This window comes from Anoplophora glabripennis, unplaced genomic scaffold (genome assembly GCF_000390285.2).
Source record: "Anoplophora glabripennis isolate ALB-LARVAE unplaced genomic scaffold, Agla_2.0 scaffold1807, whole genome shotgun sequence".
Classification (NCBI taxonomy): domain Eukaryota; kingdom Metazoa; phylum Arthropoda; class Insecta; order Coleoptera; family Cerambycidae; genus Anoplophora; species Anoplophora glabripennis.
Genome location: NW_019417881.1, coordinates 18316 through 32722, shown reverse-complemented (window position 1 = coordinate 32722; position 14407 = coordinate 18316). Strand labels below are relative to the sequence as shown.

The 14407-nt window shown below is 37.3% G+C and overlaps 1 protein-coding gene across 3 annotated transcripts in view; it reads left to right on the top strand.

Annotated features, from left to right (window-relative positions):
- The first annotated feature begins 1217 nt into the window (after window positions 1–1217).
- The window catches only part of LOC108916291, an 18261-nt gene continuing 5071 nt past the window's right edge, over window positions 1218–14407 (top strand). The window contains exons 1-3 of one of the 3 annotated variants that reach the window (XM_018722503.1): window positions 1218–1305; window positions 6560–6704; window positions 10141–10347. In XM_018722503.1, coding sequence (XP_018578019.1) covers window positions 1248–1305; window positions 6560–6704; window positions 10141–10347 — 410 coding nt within the window. In that variant the 5' untranslated portion in view covers window positions 1218–1247. Of the gene's footprint in view, window positions 1306–6559; window positions 6705–9996; window positions 10348–14407 lie in introns of all 3 variants that reach the window. The other 2 variants (XM_018722502.1, XM_018722504.1) reach the window with 2 other exon arrangements.

The following is a 14407-nucleotide window of genomic DNA, read 5'->3' as shown; positions in this document are numbered from 1 at the left end:
CCTGTACAAATTTAGTTTCGTGCAACTCTCTCGGTTTCAAAAATGCAATACCTCTGTATGTTTTCAGCCACGAAATTTGAATAATTCCAAATATTTCAAATTTTCACCACCAAGAACGGCGGTGACAACATTTTTAACATTAAGGCGATGTTTCGCATTGTATTAGCTTATGTCCTGTACAAATTTACTATTGCTGTTGGTGCTGTTGTACATGTTATTGCTGTCGCTATTCCTGCTGCTGCTGGTGTTGTTGAAAAAATTCTAATTGTTGCTAAAATGGATAAAATCGAAAATTTTTAAATGGGGATTGTTAGTTGAGACTTCAAAGGGTATGTATAAAAATTGGGACCTCAAAATATTCATTCATATCGTGAAAGAGAATTGAAAAATAAGTGTAATTCTGTATATTTTCTTAATTAACCATTGAATTATACGAAATCTACCCGCCCGATTTCGATGAAAAAATTTCTGCAATACTACCATATCATGAAGTACTCAGAGCCATACTTTTTATATAGCTGTTCTAAAGTCAAGGTCCGGTCTGTACTGTATTGCAGCAACAATAATGCACATAAAAATTTCCGACCACTTTTATTTTAAAGAGAATCTCAAAACGAAACTTTTTTCCTTTGACTATTTTCTCTAATGTCAATATTCTCCGAGTTATACATGAAATAAGGGAGAAAAATGCGCCTTTTTGATTTTTTTTTGCATTTTCTTGCACTAACAATTATGCACAACTTTTTCAGCGGGTGCATATCGCAATTATCATTTTACATAATATTTAGAACTATTTCCACCAAAAATTAGTGTTACTATATAAAACATCCATTCCGAAACAGATACCGACTGGGCTAAAAAAGGGTAAATGATACCGACGAGAGAATGATAAAGCTCGCGGCGTTTGCGGGTGCTCTAGGAGCGCCGTGCTATAACAACTTCCCTTAAAATTCACCAAAGAATATGAGGTTTCATTTTTGGTCACCCTGTAAAATACAAAATGTTCTTCAAAATGACTGATAAATTTAACTTAAATTGGCGCGGGGTTAAAAGGACAACTGGACAACAATAAAAAATTGTTGTTTTTACTAAGTGCACAGAGGGAAAACCCACAGCCGCAATCTGGAATATATATTGGTATTACCAACTATATAAAGGTTATCAACAACCTCTGTAAAAAAATAAATTTGTTGATGTATATAAGTAAACGAGCATGCTTGTAATTAATAGTAAGTAATATTTAAAAAATGGTGTTTAAAGTTGTTAGTTTCTTTTTAGTCCTAACAGAAATTGTTTCTGTATATGGTAAGTTCCCCTCTAATGTTTAGTTAGAAAGTTTTATTCGATGAATTTAAAATTTATAAATATCTCAATAAACGTACTTGTATTAGAAATTATTCGTTCTATAATTTTGTAAATAGAACTGCGCGAAATTCTAATCAAATATGCAATGAGATTTTCAGAGTACGCCTTTACTAACCATCGCCACTTTTATTTTTTTTAATGTAAATAAGTACAGTAGAACCTTCTAATTCCGGCCACTCTAGGAGTAACAAAAGTTGGTCACTAAAGAGAGGTGGTCGTTTAAAAGAGAATATATCAAAATTATAACTATTGGTGTACGTTTAACATGGTTTATTTGTCAATAAAAATTATAATTAGGTACATTGTAGTTTAAAATAATAAAGAACAAAATTACCTACAATATAGAAGTATGTATAAAAAATACATACCTACATATGTAAGTACATATATTTAGGTATGAAAATGTACGATGAAGATTACACAACCCCACAAAAAAAAGTTTCTGTGCGTCGGGCTAGACCGCTATATCTTTATGTTTTCGAAGTCGATGTCGCTAATTTCTTGGTATTTAAAGCAGTTCTTTCAATTTCGTTGTTAATAATATCAATTTTTTCCTTAATAGAAAGACGCTTCCTTTTTCTTTCCATGCTCAAAATGTGTGTGATTATATTTACGTTAACAGAATTTAGAATAGAACTAATTGTAAAATTCAAACCAGATTCGGCTTAAGAAATAAATTTTATGAGGCATTAAATAATGTTCTAGCTACTTTTATGAGGGTACTTTATTATACATATACAGGGTGGTCCGAATTTTATGCAGGAAACTTCGAGGGTAGATAGATCTCTTTAAAATAATATGTGTTTGCCTTATAAACATTGGTCTGGAACAGCCCCGTTTTAGAGATACAGGGTGTTGAAGTTGTTAAAAAAAATTGATTTTTTGTTTATATATGCGGAATCTATTAACCGATCTAAATAAAATTTGGTACAGATAATGTTTGATAGTAGGCCTTACATTCCCTAAAATATGAGCTTTAAAGGTTCAACCAGGTGTACAACTGTACAGGGGTCACCCCTTTTTTTACAAAAAAACCTACGCCACTGCATTTTTTACAAGTTATTGTAACGTATTTATATTCTAATGCACTAAATACTAAAATAGGTAACTTTAATTTTTTCCCTAAGATTCGCCGTTCTCAAGTTATTCAAACCAATACTTGCCTTGTGACTGACACTTCTACCCATAATATTACAAGAATATTTATGCTTATGCTTAAAAGTAAGTGCAATTTGTAAGCACATCAACAAAATTATTTACACCACCTGTGAGGTAGTGTTCCTGGCGTGTTTTAGTTTTCCCTGGAGGCCTAATACTCTACAAATAAGAACAATTTAAGTCAAAATAATAATAAAAATATATTTACCAAGCAGCAGCAACTAAACAAGAAACAAAATTAACGTTACGTATTTACAACAATTGTATTACACTCGTCTTCTATTCGTTGCAGTAGTTGTGGTCTTCTATCTGTTGGAGTAGAATAAACTTTACTTTTCAGATAACCCCAAACATAGAAGTCCAGGGGGTTTAGATATGTCAATCTGGCTGGCCAAGACACTGAACCCTCTGCATAATTATGGTTGACATTGGCATTTAGTCTTCTACCTATCCATCGACCCAAATAATTTTAATTAAGCCATTCTTATATTATTCTCCCAGAATGCGCAGGAGCACCATCCATTGTATCCAGCTTTAATGGAACATCCTCTAATAATTCAAATAGATGGTTTTCTAGAAAGTTTAGAAATGACTGGGAATTTAGACGGGTTTAGAAAGGTCCACAAACTTTATTGCGAATTATTCCGAGCCACACGTTCACAGAAAATTCGTGTTGAAAAGATCTTGTACGAATTTCATGAGGATTTTCTTCTGACCAAATATGCAGGTTGTGAAAATTCACTACCCTTCGCCTTTGGTAAATGTACATTTATTATTATTTTGATTTAAGTTGTCCTTATTTGTAAAGATAGTGGCTTCCAGGGGAAATTAAAATGCGTAAGGAACTAAGGTGGTGTGGAAACAAGTGTAAAGAATTTTGTTGATGTGCTTACAAATTGCACTTACTTTATACCATAAACATATTATGGGTAGAAATGTCTGCACAAGGGGATTGTATTGGGATGAATAACTTGAAAACGGCGAATCTTAGGGAAAAAATTCAAGTTACCTTTTTTATGTATTTTGTGCATTAGAATATAAATCCGTTACAATAACTTGTAGAAAATGCAGTGGCGTAGTTTTTTTGTAAAGAAAGGGTGACCCCTGTCCAGTTGTACACCACTGGTTAAATTTTTAAAGCTCATATTTTAGGGAATGTAAGGCCTACTATCATACATTATCTGTACCAAATTTTATTGAGATCGGTTAATAGATTCCGGAGATATAAACAAAATATCAATTTTTTTTAACAACTTCAACACCCTGTATCTCTAAAACGGGGCTGTTCCAGACCAATGTTTATAAGGCAAACACATATTATTTTAAAGAGATCTATCTGCCCTAGAAGTTTCCTGCATAAAATTCGGACCACCCTGTATGGTTTTAGCATTGCTGTATGCTGCAAAGGTCTTTATTGGGGGGGTCCAAGAATAAGGGAAATTCAGATAATTAAAAATCGGTCGTTAGTAAGTGGTCACTTGATACAGGTGGTCACTAACGAAAGTTTTACTGTTTAAATTTGTTGTGTAAATTCTTGATATTGTCCTGAATCTAATGATATATCACATGTACAGGAAATGTGTGTTAAAAACGTTTCTGAACAGAAAAGTTATCATCGAAGTTTTCCTCAGAGGGATGTTAACATTTACAATTTTATTTTCAACAGTGGCGACTGGTGGAAATTTAAATGGTGATACTCATAATAGTGAAGCAAATTTTCCAAACTTTTTCTTCATAAAAGTTCTCATCTCCAAAAAATTGGTATGAGTCCAAAGTTTTATTATCAAAATATGACCACTTTAATTTTCACCAGTCACCACTAAAATTTTCGTAAATTTGCTGAAGAAAAGAACAGAAATTGTAATGCGATCATAGCTTTCATTAGAAGAACTATTACAACACAACAACATTAATTAATAGTATTTATCAGAATATATTTCTCAATTGCTTAAAAATATCAAAGGTTGTTTCAATATATAAAAATATCTATCAAACTACAAGCCCATTTCTGTCATCCCCTATTTTTGCGAAAATCTTGTATTATTTTGAGAGATAAAGTATACACGGTGGTCACTTCTTCCTGGCCTATTAGACCCTTATTATGTTTTCATAACCAACTTTTGCTTTTTTTATGGATGCCATATTGGATTTTGGTACCACTAGATTAAATTTCGAGTTCATTGATGTATAATACTTTGGTGCAAAATATTGAAGGCCAAAAAAGGCAGTTTTTATGATTTATTTAATTTAAACATAGTTGCCATAAAAAACAAACGAAAATTTTGACATTTTTTCTATTCAAAAGTAAAGAAACCATAGGCGTAGCCAGGGGGCAGGGGAGGGCCACGCCCTCCTAATTCTTGCAGTATGCTGCAGTTTTTAAAAATAATTGTTTTACTCATTATCGTAATCTAGCAACAAAAATAAATATATTATTACTAGACGCGTTTTCCATCCATTTTACCACATTTAGTGTAAAACAGTCAGATTGAATCACTTTAGGCAACCGTTTGCTTTTTGGCGTTGTGTAGGAATGCACTAAATTCCTCGGTTTAACCATATATTCTAGGTATTTCTGAGACCATGATTTCACTTACCGTATACTTTGTTCAATAAACTGGTTACCTATCGCCGAACCAAGCTGACATTTTGAACATTCATTATAAATAAATTGTGATAAAAAATATTAAATATTATTTTTATTCTTCATTTCAATCAGTGGCGACTCCAGCTTATCACAAGAGTGGCCAATGATTTTAAAGGGGTGGTCAAGAATACAATATATATCTATAACTGTGATAAATATATATTTTCATTACTGCTTAATCTAATAATAAAAAAAGGTTTAATTTTCTGATTTAACAATATTTCTGATATTTTTAAAGAGTTATCTTTAGTATAAAACAATTTTAAGCTTAAATAAACAATGTATGTAATAAAAAATAACACATTTTTATCATATCAGCAAAATTCGTCTGTTACGATTTTGAGCAAATGCATCTACAACGCAATCAAGGTCAAGTGTTGTGGCTTTTACCTTTTCAATACTTAATATAGAAATATTTGACAACCTATCATTAACCATCGTTGTCCGAAGGTAGGTTTTTATTCTTTTTAAGCACGGAAAAGATCTTTCACAGCATGCGGTAGAAACTGGCAATGTAAGAGCAATTTTTGTTAAGGTTAATAGATTTTCGAAAGCTGGATAAAAATTATGTAAAAGTTTACATAGGTCTAACATTGATTTGATATTCTTATTTTCGTCCCTGGCGAACATTTTGACAGTTACTTTTGTAATTTAGGGGTGGCCGATAAATTATTAGGGGTGGCCTGGGCCACCCCTGGCCCCCCCTAGCGTCGCCACCGATTTCAATGTTTAAATAGTTAGACATTATAACAAATTAATTACAAACATTATTACTGGTGGGAACATAATTTTGGTCAAAATTAAAAGTATATATTTTAACTTTAAACCATTAAAGCACATATTATTTTAAATTTTCTTATGCAGGCTGTTACAAATTCGCTTCTCACCACAGTGATCTCGGAAACAGTATATAAGAGATACAAACTAGTTTAAATGGGGGCAAAGTTGCGTAATCATGGCTATGCCTCTAAAAAATCAAAGCCAACATTAGTTTTCGAAATATTTGAAAAAAAAACGAAATTTTAGAAATCCGTTTTTGTTTCATTTCAGCCTTGTTTGAGGTAATATTGGAAAAAGAAGAACACTTTCTCATAGTCACTTTTTCCCCTCTATCGATTGGCGTAATCAGTTTTTGTATGTAACGTTTCGTCTATCTAGCACCGTCAGCTTCATTATTTTAAATACGGTTCTGGAAATTTTATTACATTTTTTGCCAGCCTTCGTAGTCCCAATAGTGTATTGCCTCAGCCCGAACCAGATTCAGACGTTTTCGCTCGAAAAATTCATCTTCAATGTATTCATTCTAAATTTATCTAAATTTTTTATTACCAAATTAAAACGCTAATTACAAAAATTACACTGTATAAGGAAAATACATACATGTTGCAGGTCTCCAAGAGAAATATATAATAGAAAATAAGGAAACGGGAATGGTCTGGGAATGGGTAAATAATACATTTCCAATGGCAGAATGGAATAATGGGGATGAGCAGTTATTTACACTGACTCCGAAAAATGGTGGATATTCCATAGGGTAAATTGGCTATACAGTGTTTCAGTTCGAGTGGATCAAACTTTAACCACAAAAGAAATAATTCAGAATTGCCTTATAAAGCAAGGGTCTAAAGTCTCACCGTTTTCAATATACAGGGCTGTATTGGTCGGTTGTTAAAATCATATTATTTATGAAATCTTTGGTATGCTTATAACAAATTGATTCAATATTTGTGGTTAAAGTTTGATTCACTCGAACTGAAACACCCCCTGTAGAAGCCTATAGTACTGTATTATCTTACGGGCCCAAATTTTGAACACCATAATACCGAAACATAAAATCAGTTTTATTTTCAAAATAAGACGTTAATATCGAAGTAATACCTGAGAATACTAATAATACCGAGAATAATAGTATCAATAATTGCAAATAATACCCATAATAATAACAAAAGTAGAAAAAAAATGGTTGGTATAAACGTTTTAAATTTTTTGGTAGCTGTGCTCCTAGCCCTATTTTCAGATAATTTAAATTTTCTATTGTAATTTTTGCTTTGAATTTTTGATTATATTTTAGTGTCATTGAGAGGCCTCAGAAATCTTACAAACTCATGGCGAAGATAAACACATAATTATAATGACCTAGAAATAACATTTGGTGACAAACACTTACACCAAGTACAACCAAGAACAAGTAAAAAGGAGGATCCAAAGAACAAATGAGAGTTTATAACCGTATGAAGCCACGGACGTAGCTCGTTTAGTTCACTTGGCGTATCCAACAGTACTTGATATATGCTATGGAATTTCACTGTGGAACAAGCATCCAGAGTACACACCAGAGTAATGCAAATAATCCATAGAGACCTGGACAGTGGGGAACCAGTAAGCAACAAATATATTTCAAACACAGTATAAAATAAAACAAGAAGCATAGAAAGGCACTTGGCCGAGGTAGAGCGTGTCAATCAAATATTATATTAAAATATCTGCCTCAGAGGCCAAAGGGCAGCTCCTATCCGACAAGAGTACGAGTTCCCAATTGTACCCAAAAGAGAAGGATTTACAATCGAGCTGGAAACAAAGAATATGGAAGCTTAGCCCAGAGAACAGCAGTTCTGACTGATGGATAATGGGAAACTAGGAATCTTAATGAAGACCAATAAAATGATGGTAGACAGAAATATCGAACGAATTAGCAACCTTAAAAGGTCAATATGGGACTCACACGTTCTAGAAACTGGGTTATAAAAGAGGCAGATGGCAAAGAAAAACAAAATCTGGTCATATTTTCAAGGAGTATGGTAGAATACCATAGAGTTCCGAGAGAAATCCTTAGTCGAGTGGATGGAGGACACTAAACAAGACTTTGAATAAACTTAGAGAAAGCTTCTACTGGTCAAGCAGCCGAGCAGATGTACAAGATTGGTGTAGCCGGTGTGCTGATGTTCCAGTAGCAACGAACTTAGAACTAGAAGCCGAGGCAAGAGGAAACAATACAACGTTACAATAACAATACAACAATAAATAGGTATCGTCACACCATTTCCTCAAACATAATCTGGAAATCGTTACCTCCTGGTAACGTTGAAAACCTCTTTGCAGATTCGGTGTTGTGAGAGAATCAGATGCGTTCTAAAGAGTATGCCAGTTAACGGACATAAAAAAAGACCTCGGCAACACCTCTGATTAATTTAATCTGACTCTGGAGAATTACCTGCGAATAGTGGTCAACGAACATCGAATCGACTGAGACCGACACATATCTACTTCTTTTCCTATTGGCTTATCGATCAGCAGTTCATGACACTACCAGAAAAACACAAGCCAGCATGATTTCGGTAGAGAATTTAAGCTACGTTTCTACATTGTTTTTGGCCACAAATGTTGGTCAGATTTAGAGGATTGTGTTTTTGAAAAGATAGTGATTGCTAGTGAGTAGAATAGGTACCTAAAGTAACAGAACTGAAAGAGTTAATGAAACAGCTTATGGAAATGACGATGGCAATGAAGGATGACATGAAAGCAGGGCAAGATGCATTAAGATCTGATATGGACACAGGACAGGATCTGTCATATGTCACATATAAAGAAATACAGGGTGAGTTTTTTCGATGTTTAGTGTAGGGATCTGGGAAAGTAGCAGAGATATAAAAAAGCTTAAATGAGAAAAGATATGCAGTTTCACGATCCTTATTAAGTGTTACTTTTATTTTTTTCATGGATGACTAGATATTTAAAAAAATCCGAATTCGGCCAATTCTCTCAGAAGCGTGTAGCTACGTTGCTATTTATTTTACAAAAAAAATTTAAATTACAAAGTTTCAGGTTTTTGCAGTGTTAATAAGACAATGTGATCAAATTGTTCGTGTGCACTTTCGTTTTTAACTTATAACATAAACTTCAAGTTTTTAAATGTAAACCATAGTTAAAAACGGCTGCAGTTGTCCTATTTTTCAAAATAACCATACCAAATATTATATCGTTGGAAATCCTAAAAAATACATTTTTGCTAGCACATAGCTATGGTACTATACACTATGATTTACATTTAAAAACTTGAAGTTTATGTTATAACTTGAAAACGAAAGTGCACACGAATAATTTGATCACACTGTCTTATTAACACTGCAAAAACCTGGAACTTAGGAATTTAAAATTTTTTTGTTAAATAAATAGTAACGGAGCTACACGCATCTGAAGGAATTGACCGAATTCGAATTTTTCCAAATATCTAGTCAGCCATGACGTTTTTTCAAAAAATAGAAGTAACATTTAATAGGGATCATAAAACTGCACATCTTTCCTCATTTAAACTTTTTTGTATCTCTGCTACTTTCCCAGATCCCTACACTAAACATCGAAAAAAACTCACCCTTTATAAATATTTTGACTAGACAGAAAATTATTTTCTGATTGAATATTAATTTTTTATATTTAAATATGTATGTACATCAACAGTTACAGTTCGTGGTAATATTAATCGTAGTAAAATAGTTCTGATAATTTACTTATATAAAACATATGTTAATGATTCGCCGTCACTTTAAAACATTAGGTAACCACTTTCGGTGAATTTTACATTTTACGATATGAGAAAATGAGTTCCAATTTGTAATAAATAAAATGTTCTGTCGGTGTAGGTAGTCCCGGTCCTCGCTAAATCAAACAGTTATTTTTTTCCGTTAATTCCGAGTTTTTGGAAAATATGTTGTTTAACAAAATGTTTTAGGTACTATAATATTGTCAGTTCTATGTCTGCCAATAGTTGCCGATGGTTACTAATTAGAAAAAATATCGCTTTTGTCTATTATACCTACACATTTTTTCAGAAATGATATTTATTGTCAAGAGGGTAATGTAAAGCTCAACACATGGAAGTTGGATATTCATGGTGAGACGCTAATTGAGGCACATGATGGACAAAATGATGTTTTTATAATACAGAGAAATACTACATTACATTGTGATTTTAGTAATACAAGCAGTGATCAGTGGTTAATTGTTGAACAGTCCAAGAAAGTGAATATGAAATATGTGATAGAAAACAAGAAAACAAGCAAAGTCTTGGAAGAAACAGACGGCAAGCTTGAAATGGGGATATGGAAAAATAAAGACTCTCAGCTGTGGATGTTGAAACCACATAACAAATCTGGGTATTCCATTGTCAATGCTGAGAGTGGGTAAGCTGTTTTTTCTTCATCAGTTTATATATATAGTTACCTCGGATGAAAATGCGAAATATTTTTTGAATATAACACCCGCACCCGTTATTATGTTTCTGAAAGTAACAGATAATTATTTCGCTTACGAAATTCACTGTTTTACTCACATCCATATGATGTGACTCGCCATTATTCCATGGCTAGAAATTGGTCTTAATGATTTGGGATCGAGGGGGATTATCCCTCTTTATCCTGCCTCATTTCGTGTAGGCCTGGATAGCCTTCGTAGGTGGGCCCCATCCGTCTCTACCCCGACCGCAAATGCGGCCGGTGTAGGCGCTTTGTGGGACCTCCTTTTGTCCTGGTTGGGCCCCGCCGGCTAGGGCCCTTTCTTCTGGCGCTCTTCTTGCTTCGCCGGCTCGTCTGTGTAAACCCCGGGGGTAGTGTCATGTTTATGTGTGGTATGGTTGGGTAGGGTAGTGCGGCTATGCAGCCTGGGATGCGCTTTGCTAAGGTGGCCCTTAGGCTAGCGCGGGAGGGGAGGGTTAAGGAGGGTATGGGGGGTGTGTGTGTGTGTGTGTGTGTGTGTCGTTGTCTTCGTTTCTTGATCCTGGCTGTCTCTGAAACAGAAAAGGTTAGCGGGCAGGGGGGGGGTCATTGGGGTGGTCACCCAGGGTCAAAAAGTTGGTGTCTAGGTCTTTTGTGTTTGTCGGTCACGTCGGGTACGTAGTCAACGGCTTGCCTGAGGAGGGGATTGTCATGTCTAGCGGCTACGTCAAATCGTTTCTCCGCGTTTTGTCTTATTGTCTGTGTAGCGTTTGTGTATTGTAAGTCTCGTAATATGTCAGTGTTTCTTACGTACCAGGGCGCGTCGGTGGCCGTGCGGAGGGCTATGTTTTCCACAGCCTGTAATGACTTTAAGTGGCTTTTTGCCGCGTGACCCCACGCCGTGGAGGCGTAGGTTAGCTGCGGTTGAAGTACCACCTTGATAAGCGTTCGCTTATTCCTTAAACTGAGGGTGTTTCCACCTTTGAGTAAGGGATAGAGCCTAGCCCTGGTGGTCTTCGCTCGCGCCACCGTCTCCACGATGTGCGGTTTCCACGTGAGACGCTGGTCCATCGTCACGCCCAGGTATCGTGTTTGTCGATTCCAGGAGATGGGTTCCTGGGATAGTGTCAGTCTGTCGAGGTTTTGTGGGATTTTTCGTTTGGTAAAAAGGATAGCCGAACTTTTGTTGGGATTAATTTTGACTTTCCACCTGTTGCACCAGGTTTCAAGTTGGTCTAAGGAGCTTTGGAGGAGGTAGACGGAATATCTAGGATCTACGGATTGGGATGTGATTGTCAGGTCGTCGGCGTATAAGTATATGTTGGTGTTGGGGGGATGTGGGATGTCGGAGTTGTAAATGGTGTATAGGTGTGGGGACAGGACGGTGCCCTGGGGGACACCGGCCTCCATGGGACGGGTGGTGGAAAGGGAATCTTGGATTTGGATGCGGAATTTTCGGTGGTGTAGGTAGGATTTTATGAGTTTGGTAAAGGATATGGGATATTGGTTGGTGAGCATTTTCATCAGTAGGCCTTCATGCCAAACCGTATCGAAGGCCTTTGCGACGTCCAGGAAGACAGCACCAGTGTACTGTCCCCTGTTGAAGGCCGCCGTGATGTGCTCGGTAAGGCGAAGGATTTGGAGTTCAGTGGAGTGATTGGGTCGGAAGGCGAACTGCTCGTCTGGAATGACTTGCAGTTCTTGGGAGTGGGTTCTTAGACGGGTTAGGATAATTTTTTCTACCACTTTGCTCATAGCCGGGAGCAGGCTAATGGGCCGGTAGTTGGATGGGATGGTGTGATCTTTGTTGGGTTTTGGGATAAGGATTATGTTTGCTGTTTTCCAGCGGGTAGGGAAGTGTCTTAGTCTGAGTGTCGCGTTTGTTATGTTTAGTAGGGCCATGAGGCCCTTGTGTGGTAGTCGTTTAAGTGTCGTGTTATGTATATTGTCGGGTCCGGGGGCTTTTCTGTTTTTAAGTCTGCGTATTGTCAGTCTTAGTTCGTCAGGTGTTGCGGGGGGGATTATGTCATTGTCTGGCTCTCTGTCGACGCGTCGGGCCGCGCGCTCAGCCACTATCTCGAATTCCTCGTCTTCGTCGGGCAGCTGAGGCAGTCTACACTGCAGTTCCAGGCTATCGGCGAAAGCCTCGGCCTTTTCCTGGTTCGTGTAAACCACCCCCACACTACCGTGGATTGGAGGAATTTTACGGCGAGCGGTCTGTCGCAGGGCCCTCTGCGTTTTCCAGAGGCTGTTGTCTTGTGGATCCAGCGACTCCAGGTGCCTAGCCCAGTTATCCTGGGCCAGTTCATCCAGAGCCGCCTTCACCCGTCTGTTAAGTACGTTTAAGTCATGTCTGTGTCGGGGGAGGCGGGTGCGGGTGGCAAGCCGTTTCGCACGTCGTCTGTCACGTATTAAGTTTTTTATGTCATCGGGGAGGGTGCCCCGGGGGTTTGTCAGTCGGGGGACAATAGTCTCCGTCGTAGTCTGAGTCAGGGCGTTTTTAATGTCAGTCTCAAGGGAGAGGATTGCCGCCTCCAGATCATGGGTGGTTTCGATGACTGGGAGCGCCATGTTTCCTTGCATTACTGTTCGGAAACGCTCCCAGTCAGTGAACCTCCTCGTGAAGGTGCCTTCATATCTCTGTCTTCGCCCCAGATCCAGAAATATTGGATTGTGGGCGGAAGACCCTTCGTATTGGGTGGATATTTGGGCATTTAACGGTATAGATTTTAAGAGGGCAATGTCGATAACGTCGGGGCGTCCTACGGGTCCGTAATGTGTCGGTTCTGTCGGTCCGAGTATAGTCAAGTCGTCGTGTCTGTCTTGGTAATTCAGCAGGACGCGACCTCTTGTGGTCGTCGTCCCGCTGTGCCATATGGGGGACTTCGCGTTGAAGTCCCCGATGGCAATTGTCTGGGGCCAGGAAAGGATTTTGTCTAAGTCATTGTCAAGTAGTGGTAGTCTGGGTGGGTGGTAACAGGACACCACCGCAACGTCTCCATGCCGTAGCGATCTCACCGCTATCGCCACGGCCTCTGTGTTTTGAGTTTGGAGCCGCTGCAGCGGATAGTGGTCGATGCACTTCTTTACTATGAGTGCAACACCACCCCCGTTACGGTTTCTGTCATGTCTGTATATGTCATAGTCAGGGATGGAGGTACAGGATGCCTCGCTGAGGTAGGTCTCCTGGACAGCCATAACGTCTATGTTTAGACGGTTCAAGATGTCCACGAGTTCCATATGATGTGACTAATACTCACGCGATGCCAGCTATTAGTAAATTGTATATTAATGACATGATGCGCGAGTATTAATGTTAGCACGCGAAATGTTAGCAATTACCAAAGACAATAAAATTATTTTCTTTATGGTAGTCATTATATGTTTTTTGTCTCGATTTTTTTTTCGTATTAGGGTGGCAACTGGTAAATATCTCTTAGTATAGAATTTCATTTCGCATCGGTTCGCAACTATGAGCATAAGTAGACCTTGTTTATAAGGTCTATGGATATGAGATATTTCGTGTTTGTAGAGCTGGGTCGCTCATGAACGACTCGCACGAATGTGCCGGCACATAATCTTGTGCCGTGAACGAACGACTCGCAACGAAGGAGCTAATCGTTCATCGTTCATACCGGCACCTAATCTGTGACCGGCACTGAGCGAGCACTGAACATTGAACGAGCCGAGAGCCGAGCTGGATTGTTCCACTCCAGCTCCAGAGTCAGAGGTAAATACCACGACTCACGATTGGACTACATATGTGTGAATTCTCCATATAACGTTGAATGATTATCACGACAGAAATATAATTTAGGAATAAGTGAGCCGCAAATGTAAAAATAAATGTTTATTATTAGAATACTGTAGAATATTTTAATAGGACATATAATTGTTTAAAACTGCAATAAATTATTATCAAGATGTTAAAAATAGAATAAAGTTTATTTCTCCTAGGCATAAATAAACGGAAAAATTATTAAATTAACAAAATCATCTCAAATGCAGTTATAGGTAATAGTTAAAAAAA